This window comes from Numenius arquata, chromosome 4, assembly GCF_964106895.1.
Source record: "Numenius arquata chromosome 4, bNumArq3.hap1.1, whole genome shotgun sequence".
Lineage (NCBI taxonomy): Eukaryota > Metazoa > Chordata > Aves > Charadriiformes > Scolopacidae > Numenius > Numenius arquata.
Window position 1 is genome coordinate 69,824,554 of NC_133579.1, and position 23,195 is coordinate 69,847,748.

Below are 23,195 nucleotides of genomic sequence, written 5' to 3' on the forward strand. Positions count from 1 at the left end.
CTAAGGGTCGAGCTGGGGAAGAAGCACCCTCAGAAAAGACACCAGGCCTGGTTAGGTCTGTGGCGGTGGTTCAGGTAATGCTTTTTCCTTCTGGAGAGAAGTTAGTGGGAGGAATTTTTTCCGGGTAAGGCAGGGTGTTAACTTGAATTTAAAACAGAGGCAGGAAAAACTACGTAACTTGTTTTGCGGTGATTTGGCGAAGTCCAAAATGGGACAGCGGTGCCGGTCAGCAAATCTGCAAGTAAGCAGTGAGTCAAGCTCCACAAAAGAAACGAGGCCAGCTTAGAAAAATAGGGTCACTGAAGTTAATACTTGCAGGTTGTTCTTTTCATTTGCCCACTTGTTGCACTCTGATTTCATATTTTCAAAGTTTTCTTTGCAATGCAAGGAACAGAACTTATTATCAGTGCACATACGTTCTTATCAGTGTTAAATTTGACTCCATGCATACATGGAATCAGATAATCTTATGTAAACGGAGCATGTGAGGAGAGGCAGCTTAAAAAAAAAAAAAAAAGAAAAAAAACCAAAAAACCAACAAAACAAACCAAACAGAGAGTCCAGCAGTAGTAGCAGATGATACTAGTCCAAAACCAAAATTGTCATATCCTTAACAGGTGCCGCATTGAGCACACTGGACAAGACATCTGGTATCTGAATAATTATGTTCAGGAGCAAAGCATTCAGTCTGTTAAAACCCATTCCCTGGATGCCTGGCCAGCCAAATCTGGCTTATAAATTTATTCATCCGGCTACTGCTTCTCATGGACATCACTGTCACAGGAGAAGTGTGGATTACAGACGGAGGTACAAGACGTGCCCAGGTAGTGCTGCAGGACAAACACTAAGCGCTCCTCAGACCAAGGTTGGTATCTGGAGAGCCCCCTTCCCTCTGCAAGGTTCCTTTAAGTGGTTTCAGTTGACTACTATCAGTGTCATCTTTTTAAGGTTGTACCTGGTAGCAGCAGAACCCCAGTTCCTGGACCAAAGCTGCGGTCTGTTAGTGGTCCACGTGCACAACAAACATGGCTGAAGTCGTGCCCACACTAATTAGAAAATTACTTACATGCAACCAGCCTGTTTCTAGTGCACCAGCTGATTTGTTTAAAGCTGAATCAGCTCTCACTCTGCTGAACTGTGGCTTCCTCTTGGATCACCTTTCTGCTTGCGAAATTTAGGAAGTGCTTCTAAAATGAATGTGGGTCTCGCTTCGTGAGTGGTGTATTCTAATGGAGGAGGAAGTGGTGACGAAAACAAATGGTGTAAGACATGGCACCCAGTTTTCCATCACTTAACAGCATACGGTTTAGTTGCCGTCCGTTTCTGAGTAAGTTGCTGCAGGAGCATCATGTTCTGCTCATCAAGAAGCTGGACAATGCTGTCACAATACGACATCCAATCTTGTCTTTTGTTCTATGCCTCATTCATTCTGGAGGACGAATCTAGTTTATTCTTCTAAGGTCGTGTTTTGAGATGCTCCAGGAAATATGCAGACTACAGCTAGGGAAATTTGCACAGTTTTCACAACCGTGTGGGGCTGCCAGGGTTCAAAATACTTCAGTTGGCAAGAAATAGATGAGATATATTTAAGAACGTGATATTCCTTTGCCATACGGTTATAATATTCATCTCATTGCTTCGTCTGCTGCTGTTCAGAACTGGTTAGTGTTATTTGAGACACTGTTCGTGGTGAACTGCAGACCTGTCCTAACAAGGAGGCCCCTTCTAGCCTGTGTACTGCAGCAGACTGGAACTGCGGCAGGAATGCAGGTCAAGGCCAGGATACAGCAGTATTGACTGGTGTCAAGATTGTGAGCCTTGCAATATGCGGTTGGGGTGAGCCTGAGTTTGTTCAGGACAAGGGTAAATACAGTTTGACGGAAACTTTCAATTTGCAATGATGCCGTCATGTCACAGGTTTGAATTCTGGTTACTCGCTAAAGGCTTGTGTCAGAAGACTGAAGCAGCAGGAAGTTCCTGCCCAGAATAAACGAGCATACTGCTGTGGAAAACTCCTCTGATTCAGTTAGCACAATGTCAGGTTTCCTGGAGCCAAGTCTAGGACACAGTATGGGATAGAGACCTAGAGCGAGTGGAGCACAGCAAACAGAATTGTAGGAATCATAGAATTGTCTAGGTTAGAAGGGACCTTTAAGATCTTCTAGTCCAACCATCAACCTAACTCTGATTAAAAAAAAAATAACCATCACTAAACCATATCTCTAAGCACTATGTCTACCTGTCTTTTAAATACCTCCAGGGATGGTGCCTCAACCACTTCCTTGGGCAGCCCATTCCAATGCTTAATAACCCTTTCCGTGTAAATATTTTTCCTAATATCCAATCTGAACCTCCCCTGGTGCAACTTGAACCCATTTCCTCTTGTCCTATTGCCTGTGACTTGGGGGAAGAGACCGACCCCTGCCTCACTACACCCTCCTTTCAGGGAGTTGTAGAGAGTGAGAAGGTCTCCCCTCAGCCTCCTTTTCTCCAGGCTGAACAACCCCAGCTCCCTCAGCCTTTCCTCACAAGACTTGTTCTCCAGACCCCTCACCAGCTTTGTTGCCCTTCTCTGGACACGCTCCAGCACCTCAACGTCTTTTTTGTGGGAAGAGGGGCCCAAAACTGGACACAGCACTCGAGGTGGGGCCTCACCAGTGCCAAGTTCAGGAGGACAATCACGTCCCGAGTCCTACTCACCACGCTGTTCCTGATACAGGCCAGGATGCCGTTGGCCTTCTTGGCCACTTGGGCACACGGCTGGAAGTTAGACACGGATGTTGTTAAGACATCTAGCTTCCACTTTTGTCAATAAGGGCTGCAGTTCTCTAATTAGGGATGTGTCTGTCTGTGGTGCCCCCTTATCATATTGCAGGATACAATACGTTTGCATGGGTGTTGCGGAGGGAACTGGGCTCAGAACTGTCTGGGCAAGAGAAAAGTTCTCGTATGAAGGACTGTGTAGTCAGTGGGACTTGCGGTATCACCTCTGGTTCAGCATATAGGCATGGGTGTGCTAAATTTTATGGGAGATAAGTTCGGGCACGGGTCTAGATGTTTAAAACACTGAAGGCAAGCAGTGTAGCAGCTGTCCAAGGATGGCCCTTCATTGTGCAATTTTGTCAGACCTAAACCGTTCCTGACAGACGTTTGTCAGACCCATCTGAGCTTTAGTGCCTCCCTGCACTACCTGCAGCTTCACCAGCCGTAATCAACAGGCAAGAAACTTTGAGTTTCTAGTAGCCTCTGTTGCATACCGCTGTTTATATAAATATATTTGTGAATGAGGTTGAGGATCTTCCAGATTTGTATGAAATCAATATTGATTCAGGAATAAAATGAAACTATTTCAGAATACTCTGTAGGACTGGATTTAGATCTCAGGGGGTGGATGTTCCTTGGTGTTATATTCTAAACCAGCACTTGGTGAAAATATTGGGAAGTTGTCTAATGTACCACGCTAGTACCAAATGACAGGGTTTATTCTGTGTCATTAAAAGCAGTATTGAGTTCCATCAGTTTCCTGTTTTACAGATGTGAATTTAAATGATCACTACAGCACCACGCCTTTAAGAATGTTTCCCTAAACAAAGGGGTATTTTCTTCTGTTCCTCTGTTGCAGGTCATGGCAGAAGAACAGTTGCCGGGCGTTTTGATTCTGGATATAGGAGGAACTCATGGTGTGCTAGAAGACCTTGCAGAACTTTTGAAAAAACACTTTCGCGTTATCACCATGAAGGAATTTCTTGAAAACAAAAAAGAAATGAGCACAAAAATCCAATCTGTTTTCGTGTTTGAGTGCAAGCCAACTATTGACCGGGAGCTTCTAGAAAGCCTGCCTAATTTAAAGGTGATTGGAAACTCTGGGGTTGGAGTCGATCACTTAGACTTGAAAATGATTTCTAACTTTGGCGTAAAAGTGACCAACACCCCACATGCCGTGGCGGACCCAACAGCAGACATAGGAGTGGCTTTGATGCTGGCCTCTGCCAGAAGACTAGTGGAAGGTAATGTTTTAAATTTTCCTGGGTCTTAGCTAGTTCTTGGGCATATATCACTTTCACTATGATACAGATGATCTGTGCGAATCAATATTTGGGATGCTTTTACATTTGGGAAAAAAAGTTTTGAGGACTCCATTTTCAGAGGCCTCTGCTTTTCCTTTGTCCCCTTTCTTTTTAAGGAAATGGTGACAAGAGTAAGGCCTTTGTCTAAATTATGCACTTTAAAGTTACTTGTGACATCCTGTTTGGAATAATGTCTGGGGCTTAATTCTCCTCTGGCCATTCACTGGGTAGGATGTTTATAGCTGTAAAAACTGAATACAAATTGCATCCAAATCAAATATCACCACCTCTCCGTTTCCCCTTGGAGCAAGTGTTGGGAGCTACAGGAAGAAAGCATGAATGGCCATATCCCCATCTTTAGAGCAGTAATCAGTATAACTCTTCATTTTTTTTCCCACTTCTGCCAATGGATTGCATTTCCAGAAGAGCATCAACATTATTATTGAAATAGCTGATAATCCTTTTGACAAAATTATTCCAAACTGTACCAACAACATCAGTTTGTGTCCTTAAAGGTAGGTCCTTTCCACACATGCCCTTGCTACGCAATGCCTTTCAGGGGAAGGAAGGTGTCAGTAGAGATTATCACAAGAAGTTGCCTGTGTCTTCAGGGACTCATAGTGTTTCTGTCACCGCTGCTCCACCCCTGAGCATGAAATAACACCTCTTTCCCCATGATGTTTTCTCACTATTGCATCATGTTGGACCTCAAGTTCTTTCCATAAAAACTCACAGAGATCCCTGGCTGAGCTGGAATTTGCAGCTGTCAGCCCCACTCAAGCAGTGGAGCTGCTTTGGCTTGCGATCCAGGAGAGAAATGGTGGCAAAGTCAATGCTTGCAGGGTGGTAAGTGTCAAAGAAGCTATTTTTGAACTTCCAAGAAAATACTGTGGCCACAGAAGAGTTAATTCCCTGAGGAGCCATTCTTCCCAGCACAGTCCCCACCTGGGAGCCACCCTGTGTCACTGGCTCCAGCCCTGGCTGCTGAAGGGAATGGCACCATCCAGGCCCTTCTATAAACTGGTCAAAATTAGCAAGTACGTTTTGTAAGGGATGCTCCGGAGCCTCACTGCTGTGATGGTGAGAAACTTTTTCTTTCCCCCCAAGCCTACATTTATGGCCGGTTCGTACCCATTTAGCATGTGTTTACATTCAGGCTGCCAGATTGCCATCTCTCCAGACACAAAGTATTTTGCTGTTGACTGGCTGGGAGTAGAAGTAACCAGGGCGACGCTGGGGATCATCGGGATGGGCAGCATTGGGTACAAAGTGGCTCAGAGAGCCAGAGCCTTCAACATGAGGATCCTGTACCATAACAGGAACCGCAGGTAAGAATGTCTGGTTTCTCCATGTAATTAGTCTGGGGCAGTGACAGCAACCACAGCTCTGCTCTGTCTCCCTTATCTTCCTAGCCACTTGTGACAGTTGAGGAGCACCTGCCTGCCACCGCTTCCTCGCTTTGGCTCCCTACTGCTCCCCTTGGGAAGCAGCTCCCCCTCGCCTCCTGTGCTCGCTCTGCCCTGGTTAGCAGTTTGGAACAAGAGCTGTGTAACCTTTATGAAGATGTTGTCCAAGCAAACAAGGCCTCATGCCCTCAAGCCTGCCAGACTCTTCTTCGGGCTTCTGGGAGCATTCCCGGCCCACCCGGCTGGTCACCCCTCTCCTCAGCCCAGCCAGATCACTCATCACTCTTCACTTCCCCTTCGTTCTTTTTCCACCTCAAGTCCTAACGCACATGTCAGGCAAGGAGAGACTCTACAGGGATTGGCATAGACACAGGAGAGAAGAGTGGGGTCTGACTCTGTCCCCAGCCCCCTATACCTAATATTGCCTACGTGCTTTGCTTTCACCCATACATCACTCCTTCAGTGTCCCACCACTCCTCTAGCCTCTTGCTCCCTCTGGCCCGCATCCTTCCCTCCTCCCTTCCACAATCTGTACCTATCAATGTCTTTTCCTTTACCTTGGCCTCAAATCTCTCGATCTCTGTGCTGTTCCAGATCTCTCCTGGGGCTGATTGATTGTTAAAGCCAGTTAGGAAGAGTTTTGTCAATTTGGGGGTGCGTGTGCATTTTTCTTTCAGGAGAAAGGAGGAGGAAGAGGCAGTTGGTGCCCACTACTGTGAGAAGATGGAAGACTTGCTGCAGCAATCTGACTTTGTTATGGTGGTTGTGAACCTGACTCCTGAGACTCGCAAACTGATTGGGAAAAAGGAGTTGGGGCTGATGAAACCCACAGCTACCCTTATAAACATCAGCCGAGGTAGGACAGTCTGGAAGCACTGTTTGTGGCTCCACCTTTAAGGCCGTGTTTTGTCTGATTATGCTGAAATTTTCCCCTCCGATCTCAGTCTGTGATTTCCCTGTATGGTTTGAGTCATGGAGTAGCTGACAGCCTACAAATGAATGACTTCTCATGGATCAGTTGCTATGTGTCCAAAGTTCCTATGGAATTTAGGGATGCTCAGGAGATGTTCTATTCTCTTTAGTCTTTTCCTAAAGGCAGCTTTTTTAGTGGAAATAACTGAAAGGTTTATCATCACCAGTGATGAATGAGGTACAAGGAAAAACATAAGTTTCATTTGGAACAGCTATGTAGAAAAGAAACCTCACATGAGATTACAGATCTGTTGGCACTGAACAAGCATATGAAACAGATTATAGTTTCAGTGAGCAAAGCAGAGATAGAAGAGTGGAAAGCTTGAATAGATTAAATGATTTGTTTATAATAATACAGGGAGTCGGCGTCAAAATAAGGAAAAGATTGAAACCGGTCACATCCCAGGAAAAGGCTTATGCAGTGGACCATAATCCTCCTCTAATTAAAGATTAATAAATAAAATCTCTGTTTTGTTTGGTTAATGGTTATTAAAAAGACATTTTACTTTCTAACAAGCTGAATACCCTGTAGTTTTTCTGACTATACCCTTGAGACCTTTCCCCTCTCCCAGGTAAAAACGTTTTCATCAACTCATCACGATAGCAAGATCTCATTTCAATGCAGGTGCAGTTATTGATCAAGATGCATTGGCAGAAGCTCTTCAGAAGAGGGTTATCAGGGCTGCTGCTCTGGATGTGACATACCCTGAGCCGCTGCCAAGGTAGAGAGACCTGTTTTCCGTTCTGTTAATCTGAAATGTTTTATACTATGTGCAAATGTGTGCTCGTAATCTTGATCTCATAAAATGATCAGAGGGCTGGAGCACCTCTCTTATGAAGACAGGCTGAGAGAGCTGGGGTTGTTCAGCCTGGAGAAGAGAAGGCTCCAGGGAGACCTTATAGCCCCTTCCAGCACCTGAAGGGGACCTACAGGAGAGATGGGGAGGGACTCTTTATCAGGGAGTGCACTGATACCATGAGGGGTAATGGTTTCAAACCAAAACAGGGTAGATTTAGATTAGGTATCAGGAAGAAATTCTTTACTGTGAGGGTGGTGAGACACTGGAACAGGTTGCCCAGAGAAGCTGTGGATGCCCCATCCCTGGAGGTGTTCAAGGCCAGGCTGGATGGGGCTTTGAGCAACCTGGTCTGGTGGGAGGTGTCCCTGCCCATGGCAGGGGGGTTGGAACTCGATGATCTTTGGGGTCCCTTCCAGCTGTAACCTTTCTATGATTCTATGATTCTATCTCCGTAGGGACTCTCAATGTTTAAGGGCAAAACCTCAGCCTGTCTCACACAATCATAAATAAATGACAAACTATTCTCCTTTCCCACATCTCTCAGTTCTTTGCCAGCCCAACTGACAGGCAAGGCAATGAGACCAATAGAGATGGGTAAACAAGCTTCCCGCAGCTTTCTGCTGATTCTGTGCTTGTGGCCCTTCTATCTCAACGTGCCAGTTTCCTGAGGTTCAGTTCTTTACAACTAGCATGGCATAGCCGCAGAGTAAATTCCCTGTGTAATACATTCTGTTCTTTCTGTTTCTTACAGAGATCATCCTTTGTTAAAATTAAATAACATCATCATAACCCCTCACATTGGAACCGCGACAGTCCAAGCGATGCGTATGATGGCAGAAGAAGCAATAGCAAATATTCTGGCAGTCCTCAACGGCCAACCCATTCCAAGTGAAGTGTTTCCCAAATGACGCGTGCCGGATGATGTCACTAAATCTCATATGTATGGGAAAGCACTATTTCTTACAGCACCACTTAAAAAAGAATCAACCTGTTTCTGCACTGCTCTTGTTGTCATGATACTGCAAAGCTGTCATCCCGTTAGACTTGATCTGTATTGTTATTTACAATTCTGAAAAATAAAGTGGAACTAATAAAAGGAATCTATTTAAAAAATTTTAAATGAGCAGTTATGCACTTCGATATCTTCAGTCCATTATTTCAAAAAATACCTGTGTTCTGTCCCCAGTACTTGCTGCTAGATAATGATAAGCAAGTACACCAAGCAGTTTGTGTAGCATTCTCAAATATGTTAAAGGTGAATTGACCATTAATTCCCTACAGAAATCTGAGTGTATCCTGAAACGCTTTTCAGCCAATATTGAAATATTCCATTTTTACATCAAAACACTGAAGAAAGCAGACTCCTTTGAAACGTAGGCCTAAGGTTTTCTAATGTAAGAAGAGCTCTACTTCATCTACATATTAAATCAAAGCCAAGATAATCATGAAAAATCTTTTATTTTCCTGAGGGGATCCTTTGAAAACCAAAGTAAATCCCAAGATTTATTCCATGCAGACAAAAGTGATGCTTTTATCTTGACTGGCCATGAAACAATAGTAGGTCTACCACTGAAATCACTTGGGTGAGGGCACAGACTAAAGCAAAATTAGTGATCATGCCTAACTTCCAGCCCAGGGCCAAGCTTTTCCTTACATTCCCTTTCCTATGAGCAAGCAACAAAGTCAGAAAATTCAGTGAAATGTTTGTCATCTCCATAAAATCAGGAAGCCTTTCCATTAATTTGCAGTATGGTCAGGCTTCTTGAAGGGATGGTAAAATGAAGTTTTAGCCCAGGAATTGTAGACAGGCCAAGAGTTAGACATTCAGATGCAAATAGTGAAATATTACTAACGAGATAACAGCAAGAATTGCAATAACAAGACAACAACAAGCATTGCTATAGGGGATTCCAAGATCTTCAGCCCATCAACAGCTCTCCCTGCAACTCTACCCAAAATTCCTATGGAAAATCAATGATAGCTCTAAATAATCTATTTAAAAAACAAAACAAAACAAAACAAAACAAAAAACAACAAAACTGTCCGTTCACATACCCTCTGGGAACAGCCAACAGCCAGTCAGTGATTCCTGCAAAAAAAAAACCCCAGGTTTTAATTTAAGTGCGTAAGTCCTTCTCGCAAAACACCTGCCTAAGCATCTATTACTTTGTTAACTTGATAGCCTCAGGAGAAGGCACTGCAATTAAGAAGTCACTGGTGTCTCTTCAGGACAGGAGGATGCAAAAATGTCTGGAATGAAGCATTTAAAAATTAACCTGGCAACTCAAAGTTCATGTTGAGGTTCTGCAACTTATTTTCACAAACTAGATTTGGTCCAACATTTTTCTAATCTACTTAGACACGGTAATTTGTGATTTCAGGGTAGGAAAGGAGATTCATCGCACCGGACTGTCAATGGCCTGAAACTAAGTAATGGATGAGAAAGATTTGTGTGTTATGAGGCTGGTGGCAGCGATATGAAACCGAACAGACCATGAGGAGGGACAGAACTTGTTCAGACTTGATTATGTGAATACTTCTGTGTGTGTGTGTGTAATTGGTAGTATATTTCAAAGAGCTGCTTTCTTGTCTTGGTTTGTTTCCCCCTGTATCTAAATATGTGGTTTATAAGATCTCTTGTCATAGATGTCATGAAACAGGACATCAAAGTGATTATTCTTTAAAATGTCTGGAAACAATTATATGTCTTTCTTCTGACGCTTTATTTCTTTCTTCTTTGTGTAGATCATGGAAGGAGGAGAGCTACCTGGGCTTTTGGTAAATGAAATTGGTGGCATACATGGGATACTGCACGGCCACGTGGCGTTCCTGAAGAAACATTTCTGCCTCATCACCATGAAGGAATTTCTTGAAAACAAAGAGCATATGAGTAAAAAGGTCCAAGCGATCTATTTGTGGTGGCACAAACCAGTCATTGACCGAGAGCTTCTCCAGAGCCTGCCAAACTTGAAAGTGATTGCGAATTCAGGAGTAGGGATGGACCACCTGGACCTGAAACTTGTAGCTAGCTTTGGTGTGAAGATGGCTAATGCTCCGCATGCTGTTTCCACCAGCACAGCAGATACTGGGATGGCTTTGCTGCTGGCATCTGCTAGAAGACTAGTGGAAGGTAACATCTCAGTTCTTTTGTGGCTTCTAAAAATAATACGAGGTTTACCTACCATTAACTTGACTTTTCCTAGAGTTATCTGTAGTACATATAGTTTCACATAAAATGTGAAAATCTAAATATGTTCTGTTGACAATAGAATAATTGGTATTTTCATGTATTTTAGAGATCATAAATATACCTAAATTATTACATTATACAGAAGCACATGTAACATATTTCAACCAGGTATAAATAAAATCATATGAGGTTTTTTTTCAATAGGTCATCAGCCTGGGTTGAAAACACTTGAGCAGAATCTAACCACATTTGATTCAAATACAACTTTCTGCTTTATTGAAGGGGCTTGATCTTAGAAGCTGGAATTTAGTTTTAAGAATAAACATAGCTGTAGACTTAATTTAACAGTTTCAGATGAACAACAGACTGAAGCATGCTTCCTACATATGAAACTTTAAATTTCATTACCTTCTTCAGCAGCGCATTTTCAGTGACTGTGACATTTGGCTGACATAAGACATGCACTTGATGTGATAGTGTTACAGTGCTATTGACCAAAAATGTGGGATCCCAAAGATCAGATGATCACGGCAATCACAGGCTGGCAGAAGAAATTAAAGCGTGGGAGGCAACAATGGGTCAGAATAAGGGTATATGCTGAAAGCTGGGGCTGACAGGGGCATGGGCATTAGGGCTACAAAGATGATTAGGGGCCTAGAACATCTCTCTTATGAGGAAAGGCTGAGGGACTTGGGTCTTTTTAGTCTGGAGAAGAGAAGGCTGAGGGGGCATCTGATCAACGCCTATCAATACTTAAAGGGTGGGTGTCAAGAGGATGGGGCCAGTCTTTTTTCAGTGGTGCCCAGTGACAGGACAGGAGGGAACAGGCACAAACTTGAACATAAGAAGTTCCATCTAAACACAAGGAGGAACTTCTTTCCTTTGATGGTGGCAGAGCCCTGGAAGAGGCTGCCCAGAGTGGTAGTGGAGTCTCCTTCTCTGGAGACATTCAAAACTCACCTGGACATGTTCCTGTGCAACCTGCTCTGGGTGGACCTGCTTTGGCAGGGGGGTTGGACGAGATGATCTCCAGAGGTTCCTTCCAACTCCATATCATTCTGTGATTCTGTGGTGGGCATATTCTCAGTGCCTGAAATGCGTTAGTGCAGAACTGAGGAATTTAAGGAACATTACAGAGCAACAAGGTAGCCTGCTCCAATTCCTGCTAGTAGCATCCTTTCTAGTTTCTTCCTCATTTTTTTCCTTTGCTATTCCCCCAAATAGACCGACCCTTGGCTTGGTTAGAATGTCTCCTGCTTCAGGAAGAGATCCTTCAGATTTATCCTATTAAATTTACCAACCTTTGACTTGCCAGCTGTACCACAGGATTCATAGAAACTGAAAGGAGACTTGTGTCCCCCTAAATCTGTTTCTACCTCCCAAGGAGGAGACAGATTAAAAGGGACATTAATTTCTTGTTCCCATCTACATAAACTATCCTTGGTGGCATTTCTGAGAGCTCTGAAAACTCTGACTGAATTTTACCCTGAGGCATTTTTTGATACTTTCACAATATTCTGTTTATGTTTTAGAAGAGCTGGCAGTATCAGAAGACTGAAATATCAGAAGCCCATCACCTCACTAACAGACTAATAAGTGCTGTGTCTGGGCATATAAGTTTATTTTCAGGGTTATAGAACTAACCAAAATTTTACAGGTTTAACAGATAATTATGGAAATTACCGAGGAGTGATTTTTAAAGAAGTCACACTTTTCTTTCCAAGGAGAGTGGCAGAGGTGAACAGGAAACCTGTTCTTATTCTAAGTTGTAAAACCAAAATCTGGTGTTATTCTCCATATGATAGTTCCAAATTCTGCAGCGATACTGGCAATAATTATTTTGATTCTTGATGCAGAACAGGGCAATATTTTTATGAGTCTAAAGCAGCAAAAGGATTTTTAGGAGAGATCCCATTAAAAGGCTTTTTGTTTTACAGTGAGAATAAAAGGGAATGTCACATACATGTGGCAGGGAAAAATGATATATTAAGGAGTCACCTAGGATGTTACAAAGCCCATGGCTGTTTAAAATTATTTGTTTGTAACACTTAAAATTGTCCTGTAGTAGCACACCAAGACCAGACTCTCTTGCCTTGTTCGTCCGTGTTGGACCCCATTCATTTCTCATATTGGAGCGTTTTTCTTTCTTGCAGGCTGTCACATTGCCATTTCTTCAGATACGGAGTACTGTGAAGCTGATTTTCTGGGAGCTGAAGTTACTGGAGCTACTCTGGGGATCATTGGCATGGGCAGAATCGGGTATAAAATTGCTCTGAGAGCCAAAGCGTTTGAAATGAAGATTTTGTACCACAACAGGACACGGAGGTAAAGATATGTCTTGAGCCTAATTACAGCAGACACTCCCCTTTAGGTATTCAGTATTTCCTTTTCAAGGAATTATGTCAGGAATATAGCAAGAAATGAAGGAATAATGCCAAGATTAAAACAAAAGAAAAAAACAGAACTGTTGCCTCAAATCAAGTCATGTAAGGAATTACTTGGAGATTAAACACTTGGAAACTTAATTTAGGTTTTATATTAGAAATTCCAGGGTTTCCTGGAGATATGAACAGAAAAGGAAAATCAAGCTTATACCTTTTTTATTCTTATCATGTCTTACTATAGTGACACATAACTCTACCTTTTGTTTGTTTTTTTCCCCCTATTTCAGGAGTGATCTTATTGAAACCCTGAATGACTGGAGTACTAGGAAAGGTATACTGGGCACAGTATGAAAACTAATTAACCTGAGAGCTTGAAAAAGCCTTGTTTCTCTTCAAACCAGTAGGAGTTTTGCCAAGTATTTAACTGGATTTCACCTTTTATTTCTGGCCTCTCCTAACTTGGGTGTCGGGGAATCTGGTCCTTGTCAGAGGTTCAGCACAGGGGCTCTTCAACGTAAAGGTGCACAAGATCCCATATGCGATCTCATATGGGCACTGGCAGCCCAGAAATCCAACTGGCGTCCTGGGCTGCATCAAAAGAAGCGTGGCCAGCAAGTCACAGGAGGTGATTCTACCCCTCTACTCCACTCTGGTCAGACCCCACCTGGAGTACTGTGTCCAGCTCTGGAGTCCTCAGTACAGGAAGGACATGGACCTGTTGGAACGGGTCCATCAGAGTGCCATAAAAATGATGAGAGGGCTGGAGCACCTCTCCTATGAAGACAGGCTGAGAGAGCTGGGTTTGTTCAGCCTGGAGAAGAAAAGGCTCCAGGGAGACCTTATAACAGCCTTCCAGTACCTGAAGGGGGCTACAGGAGAGATGGGGAGGGACTCTTTATCAGGGAGTGGAGCGACAGGACAAGGGGTAATGGTTTTAAATTGAAAGAGGGGAGATTTAGATTAGATATCAGGAAGAAATTCTTTACTGTGAGGGTGGTGAGGCACTGGAACAGGTTGCCCAGTGAAGCTGTGGATGCCCCATCCCTGGAGGTGTTCAAGGCCAGGCTGGATGGGGCTTTGAGCAACCTGGTCTGGTGGGAGGTGTCCCTGCCCGTGGCAGGGGGGTTGGAACTCGATGATCTTTAAGGTCCCTTCCAACCCAAACCATTCTATGATTCTATGATCCCCTTGCAATCAGGCAATGTGCAGCCAACAAGCAGAACAAATATTTACTGCTGTCAACCATGATCTACCCTGAGACAACTTTACTTCTCCCTGGGTGAAGGGAGAAGCTGCAGCACTAGCACATGTGGCTTTCAGCCATCTTCTCCATATGCAGACTGCAGCAGGAGGGTTCCTGCTGTAGCTAGCCCTAACTGCATCATGAGGATGGATGAGGCCAGAAACCTCTACCCTTGCTTGGCGTTCTTGTTACTTCAGGAATTACAAAGACACCTTAGCAAACTCACATTAAAAAAAGTACTAGTGAACACTCTCCTTAAGAGCTTTCAGAATTTTTTCACAAACCACAAAAACCAGAAAATAAGGCAGAAATCCCTCTTTTTTTTTTTCCCCTGCAGATTTATCACTAACTCCCTCTGTTTAATATTTTTCAGCCTCTAATATTTATGTGAGTGCTGTGATGAAAAATCAACACACAGTGCAACAGAAATGAAAAACCTGCTTATTTTGAAGTACATTTGCACTTCAAGCTTATGTCCTGAAGCGAGATGCACTCTGCATGCTGCAAAACTGGCTGTAGTTCCAGTCTGTTCTTTACCCACTTAATCAGTTTGTTGACCTGGACACTGAAAAGAAAACAACGAAATGTGTGCGTTAGGAGACACACGGTCCAAAGTTACACTGAAGTTATTTTCTTAGTGTGACTTCTTTCTTTATTTCTAGATTAGGGAGGAGATAATTCAAAGCCATTCTCTTGCAATCGGGAGCAGAAGATTGTACACACAATCTCCTTTCATTACTTCTTTAGTTCCCAAAATTCAGGCAGCTAAATTTACAAAGACAAGCAGAAATGACAAGTACCCTTTTTTATTGTGAAAACTTCAAACTAACATTCTCTCTCTACTCTGGTAACTTTTTGTGTTGAATATTTGATTTTGTTAAAGTCCTGGGGCAGCCAGGAGCCTGCCAAAGAGCTGCCTTCCTGTTTCCACTCATTGGAAAACGAGAGGCCCACTGGAGGATGCCACAGGATAAGGACCACCAGCATGAGCAGAGCTCACACGGATGAGTTCTGGTGAATCCCACTACTTTGCTTTGAGCAATTACTGTGTCCTGTGAGGTGCACCTAGCCCACGGGGAATCCTGGAGAGTGTTGCCATCTGGTCCAGTGCTTACCCTTAGTCCACTTGCAAACTTTAAAAGAAACCCCTGGACCCTGTGCTGCAGTGGCCGAGAGGCAGGCATGCAATTTATCTCCTGCTGTAGGGCTTGAAGCCTTCCAGAAATCCCTAAACAGCTGAGACTAAATTAATCTCTTTTTTTTGCCACCTGTTTGCTAATCTGTGATAATCAGATCCTTTCATTTGTATATCAGTGACGTCACTGAAGAAAATATTTTCATGACGGATGCCCTGAAATATAGTGTGATCTTTTTTTTCCCCACCAGGAAAGAGCAAGAGGAGCAAGCTGTCGGTGCCACTTACTGCGAAAAGATAGACAATTTGCTCCAGCAGGCAGATTTTGTGATGGTGGTGGTGAGCCTGACACCTCAGACACGCAGGCTGATTGGGAAAAGAGAGATGGAGCTGATGAAACCCACAGCTACTCTCATCAACATCAGCCGAGGTACCATCCAGAGCCGTTTACTGGCCTGAGGAGAAAGTACGAGCTGGCTGCGGTGGTGTTCCTGGCAGCACGGTGCTGCATCCACCACACAGCTGGTGCAAGCACCAGGACAGAGGAGGCACGGAGAAAATTCGCTTCTCGCCCCTTCTGTTCTCTTTTCACTCTCAGATCGTTCCCTGCAAATGACACTCAGAGACAATCTTATTCCACTCCAGGTGCAGTAATTGACCAAGAGGCCCTGGTGACCGCTCTGCAGACTGGCACGATCAGGGCAGCGGCTTTGGATGTCACCTACCCGGAACCACTGCCCAGGTTGCCATCTCTGCCTGTTTCTCAGCAAGGCAGGGGGTTCAGTCCCTTCTCCCAAGTCACAGGCAATGGGACAAGAGGAAATGGCCTCAAGCTGCACCAGGGGAGGTTCAGATTGGATATTAGGAAAAATTTCTACACGGAAAGGGTTATTAAGCATCGGAATGGGCTGCCCAAGGAAGTGGTTGAGGCACCATCCCTGGAGGTGTTTAAAAGACGGGTTGACATGGTGCTGGGGGACATGGTTTAGTGATGGGTTTTTATCAGAGTTAGGTTGATGGTTGGACCAGATGATCTTAAAGGTTCCTTCCAACCTGGACAATTCTATGATTCTATGATTCTAGGATGCGATGGGTAAGCCCTGCCGAGGCAGGAGGCATCCCTGGAGCAGACAGGGATCTGGCATCCCCCGCGGGGGAGGTCTGTATAAAAGCACCATGAATACAAATGGGATGCAGCCCCGATGATGGGTCTGATAACAGGTCAAAAGGGAAGCCAGGAAACAGCAGGAGGGGGCTTGTGTGCCGAGGGGAGCGTTAAACCCCATCCCTAGAATCACCATATGAAGCTGCAGCGGTGCTTCACTTACAAATTGCTTTATCTGAAGGTGCAACTTGCTGTGAATGGGTGGAAGCTGCTTGAGTCGCTTTGAACCTGCTGCATTGCCCCAAGGTTTCCCTCCCCAAAGGCTTCTTTCCCCAGTACAAGGCTGACGTGCAGATCTGCTGGTCCCAGAGGCCTCGTAGCTTCTGTAAGACACCTCTACCACAATGGTGCCTCATGGAGTTAACTGTGCTGGCTGCTGTTTTGTGGCTGGGGAGGAGTTCGGTCTTGTTATGTCTGCGTGCCAGGACATCACTGTCCCATTATCTGAGTCGAAATGGTCGCTCAGACCATTGTGTAAGGTTAATGTGTCAGGAGGGCTTAATCCTCTCTTCTGACATAGTTCAAATTGCTGCCTAATGGCAAAAGCCGGTTTCCGAACAAAAGAGCACAGTATAAACTCTTAACATGTCCTTTTAATATCCAAAATTACTTGAACAGACCTAATCAGGTTCTGCGGATGTAAGTGGGACTTGTAAAGTTATATTAAATTAATATTAAATTAACTTTAAATACAGTCCAAAGCCAAAGTAGGACTCTTCTTTATTTGGACGAACAACAGTAGGTAACTTAAGTATCTTTTTTTTTTTTTTCCTTTCTTCCAGAGATCATACGTTGTTAAAATTAAAGAACGTCATTATAACACCTCACCTCGGCATTAAAACTGACAAGGCCACCTACATGATCACAGAGGAAGCAGTTGAAAACATATTAGCAGCTCTTAATGGTCTCCCCATGCCCAGTGAAGTACTCCCTAGCTGATGGGCAAAAGGATATAACAGCTCTCTTTTTATTTTTCTCTTTCCCCCCACCAGCTCTAAAGGCATTCATTCTTATGTCTTCCCCATTAAGAGAAACCTATTCCAAGTGGACAACGGAAAGCTCTGGCTTGGTCTCACATGTCGTTAAAAAACAGCTTTTACACTTTAATTTCCTTGCAAATTGGAAGAGCACATTACTTTTCACCTCCTACCGTATAGATGTATGCAGGCTTTAAAGTGGCTCTGGGAGAACCAACTTCTGATTGCCTGTGCATTTCTTGCTAGGCTCCTTAGTCCTAAAGAATACGTCGTTTTAGATCACATACTTCACTTTGTTCCTATTCTATTAGCTATCAAAACCAGCAAAGTAATGGGATGGCTGGGAATGGCTGGGAATATTATTGATTTTCCATATGGAAGTCTCTGTTCAAACTAGCTCCTGAGACACAAAACGCTGAGACAAAAGTCAGCTTTGAGAAATGTGCTCAGAATCGTTTATTCCAAGCAGAGTGGATTTTAGAAGACAATTTAAAGTACTAGCACTAAGGAAAATTAGTCTTCAAGATGAAGTGCTACTATGTTTGTGAGAGCAAATTTCTGCGCAGTCTACCACTGGATTTTCAACTTTGTGCAAATATTTGGAAGAAGACTTGGAGCCCTCTAAGTCTCCAGCCCCATTCTGTAAATTAGTGGGAACACAAACGTCAATAAAACACACGCAGCATTAAAATCCATATCTGTATGTTTTCCTTTGTGTCACTGCTTCTGGACATTTGCAAGAATAATTATATTTGAAACAAGATATAGCAGGGAGCTTCACTAGTGTAAAGAGAAAAAAACACTTTGACAAATTGGTTTTGCTACTGCAATTATTATTATAGAAAAAATCACATCCCATGGCTTTTCTCCACTAGAAATAGTACCTATATTACAATTAATCATTCAAAGTCCACAGGGAAAGGGTCTCTTTAATAGAAGAACGCTCATCCACCTCACTAAAGCTTTGCAGGAAACAGTTTGCTGTCCTCTCAGTTGTCTTTGTGTACTCTCTGTTGTCTTAATACAAGTCCAAAAGACAAATAAACCAATACACAACTCAGAGTGGCGGTGCTGTGCATTTTATTATGTAGTACGACTTTACAAATAGTATGATTATTTAACCTGTCAGTAAAATTTATAGCAAAGTTAGCTGCCATTGAGTGCAGCTAGGGTTTTGCTTGTAGTCTCATGCATTAGGGCAACGAAGCTGGTGAGGGGTCTGGAGAACAAGTCTTATGAGGAAAGGCTGAGGGAGCTGGGGTTGTTCAGCCTGGAGAAAAGGAGGCTGAGGGGAGACCTTCTCACTCTCTACAACTCCCTGAAAGGAGGGTGTAGAGAGGTGGGGGTCGGTCTCTTCTCCCAAGTCACAGGCGATGGAACAGGAGGAAATGGCCTCAAGTTGCGCCAGGGGAGGTTTAGATTAGATAATAGGAAAAATTTTTACATTGAAAGGGTTATCAAACATTGGAACAGACTGCCCAAGGAAGTGGTTGAGGCACCATCCCTGGAGGTATTTAAAAGACAGGTAGACATAGTGCTTAGAGATATGGTTTACCTTTACAGAGTCATTTCCACTTCCTTTTTCTTGCAGAAGGTGCTTGCCAAAAGACACTTCCTTCCACCAGTTTATCATATGATGATGTTGCCAGTTCTTGCAGCTCTTGGAAACAAGACATTGCAGCTTTTCAGGAGCAGCAAGTTGGCCAGGCAAGAATTTCAAGACTGACCCAGGCACCTCCTTGTTCTCTGAGGTACAGGTGCTCAGTGTGCCTTTCATTGTCACCCGTATGACCTTGGCAAAAGGTTGTTTAGTCTTTCAAAATAAAAGGCTAAGCAATAAATTACAGAGCTGAAAACAAATCTACAAGAAGCTAAAATAGCAGAGAGAAAAAAAATACCTTTTTTTACATCAATATCCTAAAACTGGAAAAAACCACACAAGGTCTTGCACATGCCAACTTTCTCCAGCTGTGAAGCATCAAACATGAAATCAGATACAGTACTTCATTTCACTTCCACATAAAACAATAGAACATGCTTGGCATTTGCTTGGAGGTTTACTTCTACTTTTGCAGGTATTTCAAGGATCTGGGGTGATTAGTTACAGCAGCTGTCCCTGCCAGTGGGGTGCTTTAGACAGGAGGACCCAGCGCCAGACAGCAAGATACCTGTCAGTCACTGGAGTGACAGGTTAACTCAGGTAACACCCCTAACGACTTGGCATTCCACAGACTGGAAATCATCACTTGAAGGCCAGCTTCCCAAAACGTCTTCAGGAAACAACTACCTCTCTTTTCAAACTACATTGCAAAAAAAATGCTCTGACATGCTCTGGGCAATCCTGCTTTGGCAGGGGAGTTGGACTGGATGATCTTTATGGTCCCTTCCAACTGTAAAAAATTCAGTGAAATTCGGTGAAAATGGCCCTTTGTTTCCTGCCTGTCCTTAATCTATAAATATGTATTGAATAGTATCAAATTAACTGGCATACAGTTAAGGAAACCTTCTTGCGCTTACCAGATGCTGTTTCCCATTTCTGCTTAGGCTGCGCCTGGGAAACACAATACATCCAATCTTACGATTGCTCAAAATGGATCAAAAAATGCAGTGGCCACGTGAGCAAAGAGATGATCCGTTGCAGTTCACTCCGTTGATTCAGATTTGTCTGAAACATTCTGACGGGCAAACAGCACGTGATCTGCCACAAAGTGCAGCTACAGTAGCCTGCTGGGAAAGCTGGCCTTACCTACGGCAAGCAGAGGGGTCAGTGATAACACTTTACGATGGGTTTGGGTCAGTGAAAACAAATGCATTGCTTGGGTTGGCCTTGCCTGAAACAACAAACTTGTGAATATAGGTTTCCTGCCTCTCCTTTTTTTTTTTTTTTTTTTTGTCCTATGAATCCTGGTCACATAGAAGAAGAGTGTGGCCAGCAGGTCGAGGGAGGTTATCTTCCCCCTCTACTCTGCCGTGGTGGGGCCCCATCTGGAGCACTGTGTCCAGTTCTGGGTTCCCCAGTTCAAGAAGGATGGGGAACTGCTGGAGAGGGTACAGCAGAGGACTACCAAGATGATTAGGGGCCTGGAGCATCTGTCTTACAAGGAAAAGCTGAGGTACCTGGGTCTTCTTAGTCTGGAGAAGAGAAGGCTGAGGGGGGATCTGATCAACACCTATCAATACTTAAAGGGAGGGTGTCAAGAGGATGGGGCCAGTCTTGTTTCAGTGGTGCCCAGGGACAGGACAAGAGGGAACGGGCACAAACTTGAACATAAGAAGTTCCATCTAAACACAAGGAGGAACTTCTTTCCTGTGAGGGTGGCAGAGCCCTGGAAGAGGCTGCCCAGAGAGGTGGTGGAGTCTCCATCACTGGAGACATTCAAAACTCACCTGGACATGTTCCTGTGCAACCTGCTCTGGGTGGACCTGCTTTGGCAGGGGGGTTGGACGAGATGATCTCCAGAGGTCCCTTCCAACCCCATATCATTCTATGATTCTGTGATATAATATTGCTTTCTAACACATAATGTAGACATGGGAAATGTATGTTCTTACCCAGTTACGTGCTTCAGCATCCCACCTGGGAAATGCATTACACTGCATTAAACAAAAGTCCTTTAGGCTAATGCAATACTTCAAAAGTCTACTCCTAAGAAACAATTATTATGCAAGCACCTTATTAACACTTCAGACACCAGCTTGCCCTGCAGTATTACAGGGACACCAACGGCAATAGTAAACAATGGGAATGAAGTTCACAGAGTGTGGAATACTTCTCCTCCCATACCCACAGACATCCTTCATTTCAGAGGACTTTGTCACAATGCTGGTGTAATAGATCCCTTTCTGTAATAGCAAATTAACAGCACACTGCGATGCTAAGTAATTCAGCTTACCACCCTACAGGGAGGTCTAACAGGTACTCTACAAATTACATCTACTTATAACACTGGTGCAACACTCATCTTGTTTTACTTTCATCAGACTTAGCTTACGGTAATCATTGTCTGATTGCTGCTCACACTCTACTCTGTGACATTCTGTGTCCTAGTAATTCGAACAGCTCTTCAATCATTCAAAATATAAATGGCTTCCTGATGTTTTTGGTCACATATGTTTCTATGCAGATATATCTCCTCCTGAACCATAACTTGAAAATTAGGTGTTCAAGTTACACAAAAAATCCTTTGAAGTCGTCTGATTCTCTCCACATCTAACCACATAATACAGTAATTTTCTTGACATCTGATACGTATGGCCTGGATTTTTGCTTAAAAAAAGAGTAACATTACTTTGATTATTGGTTTTTTTTGCTTCTCTGACTAATCGCTCCTTCATTTTGTTCATTCAAATTTGTTGATTTGATATACAAAGGGAAAAAACCCACCACGTTGTCCTCCTGAAGTCTTTTTTTCAACCTTCATTACTAGAATGTGGTAGACCTCCTTCCTCCATTCATAGCGAGAAGGACTTGTGTCTTTGAGGGGAGCTTTACAATGGTCCTTTGATCTCAGGTATTGTAACTTGAGCAGTCAGTTAAAAGATCAACCATTATGTCTTATCAGCAAACCTGGAAGCAGTTGATGTGGAACAGGGAATGTGTAGGCATTTTAGGGTTTGTTGCTTTTTTTTTTAAAGAAGAAAATTCGAGTAGACTTAACTAAGAATCCAGTTAATATGCTGTAGCTCTATATTGCTAGCTAATGAATTTTTTCTTTAAAGTTTAACTGTCTGAACTTGAAATCCACATAAGGAAATGATACTCAAAAATCATCACCAGGATAACAAGAACAATTTATGGGTTTGTATGATTATTACAAGGTTTTCTTATGCTTTATCTTTTCATTGGTCATTTTATAGAGGATTTGGTGTTAAACCTGATAGCCTTAATGTTCAGTAGAATTTGAGAAGACACGATTTTGTAATCTAGTCTTTTGCAAAGCACAACAGTAGTCGGGACTGAGACAGCAGTGTGCAATTGCTGGTTATTTTGAGGACCTGAAGCTTGCAATGGAAACCCTAGGAAGAAAGGAATCTCTCATCAATACTTATATTGGGAAATTATTTTTAGAAGGGAAGGGACCAGGTCTGTTGGGAACACAGATGGGTATGAGGGGAATGAGACTAGTGGGGAGGATGGATGAATACTACGGAGAAAAAGGACAATAAGATTGAGTGAATAAGCCTGGGAAAGGAAGTTGAGAGGTCCATGGCTCCCGCAGCACTGGTGTTTCCCGGCTCCTGAGATGTTCCCACCACAGAGCCAGGCACCCTCAAGTGCCTGCTGATCCCCTGCACAGCAAGGAGGATCGCTCCAGCACAGGTTTCGTGAACGGAGTACTGAAGCAGTACTTGGCAGCCTCCATCACTGGGGATTTACAGTCCAAGTAACCTTGTCAGCTAATTTTTTGATGGGTTTCTCAGCTGGGGTAGGCACAGGACTGCCTGTAGCCGGGAAAACCAGCCGCAGTGACTGAGCATCTGCACCTCGAAGAGAGGTTTTGAGGGTATTCTTAGAATCTTTGAGGTTGGAAAAGACCCTCCTGTGCAGTGAGATCTGTCACTGGTGTCTGCCGGTCAGACACACGTGCACGTAGTGTAACGAGCAAAGAGTGACAGGCGATAGGACAAGAGGAAATGGCCTCAAGTTGTGCCAGGGGAGGTTCAGATTGGATATTAGGAAAAATTTCTACATGGAAAGGGTTATTAAGCATTGGAATGGGCTGCCCAGGGAAGTGGTTGAGGCACCGTCCCTGGAGGTGTTTAAAAGACGGGTTGACATAGTGCTTAGAGACATGGTTTAGTGATGGGTTTTTTATCAGAGTTAGGTTGATGGTTGGACTAGAAGGTCTTAAAGGT

The 23,195-nt window shown here is 43.6% G+C and overlaps 2 protein-coding genes across 3 annotated transcripts; both read left to right on the forward strand.

The window, feature by feature from the left end:
• Positions 1–8,363, forward strand: LOC141463824 (glyoxylate/hydroxypyruvate reductase B-like). Of its 2 annotated transcripts, none has more exons than XM_074146460.1 (6): positions 1–74; positions 3,623–4,007; positions 5,224–5,395; positions 6,151–6,329; positions 7,071–7,167; positions 7,997–8,363. In XM_074146460.1, the coding sequence occupies exons 2-6, from the start codon at positions 3,626–3,628 to the stop codon at positions 8,151–8,153; spliced, it is 987 nt and encodes a 328-aa protein (XP_074002561.1). In that variant the 5' UTR covers positions 1–74; positions 3,623–3,625; the 3' UTR covers positions 8,154–8,363. The 2 variants fall into 2 exon arrangements, with proteins under 2 accessions (XP_074002561.1, XP_074002560.1); XM_074146459.1 differs by lacking the exon at positions 1–74 and adding an exon at positions 618–865 and having other exon boundaries at positions 7,997–8,362.
• Positions 8,364–9,993: 1,630 nt separating this feature from the next.
• On the forward strand, positions 9,994–18,026 carry LOC141463825 (probable 2-ketogluconate reductase). The gene is made up of 5 exons (XM_074146461.1): positions 9,994–10,375; positions 12,589–12,760; positions 15,449–15,627; positions 15,843–15,939; positions 17,145–18,026. The coding sequence occupies exons 1-5, from the start codon at positions 9,994–9,996 to the stop codon at positions 17,299–17,301; spliced, it is 987 nt and encodes a 328-aa protein (XP_074002562.1). The 3' UTR covers positions 17,302–18,026.
• Positions 18,027–23,195: the final 5,169 nt, after the last annotated feature.

Coding starts and splice junctions, on each gene's coding strand:
- LOC141463825 (XM_074146461.1), top strand. CDS start 9,994: ATGGAAGGAGGAGAGCTACCTGGGCTTTTGGTAAATGAAATTGGTGGC. Junction 10,376..12,588: donor TGCTAGAAGACTAGTGGAAG/GTAACATCTCAG, acceptor TCTTTCTTGCAG/GCTGTCACATTGCCATTTCT. Junction 12,761..15,448: donor TACCACAACAGGACACGGAG/GTAAAGATATGT, acceptor TTTCCCCACCAG/GAAAGAGCAAGAGGAGCAAG.
- LOC141463824 (XM_074146459.1), top strand. CDS start 665: ATGTTCAGGAGCAAAGCATTCAGTCTGTTAAAACCCATTCCCTGGATG. Junction 866..3,622: donor TAAGCGCTCCTCAGACCAAG/GTTGGTATCTGG, acceptor CCTCTGTTGCAG/GTCATGGCAGAAGAACAGTT. Junction 6,330..7,070: donor CCTTATAAACATCAGCCGAG/GTAGGACAGTCT, acceptor ATTTCAATGCAG/GTGCAGTTATTGATCAAGAT.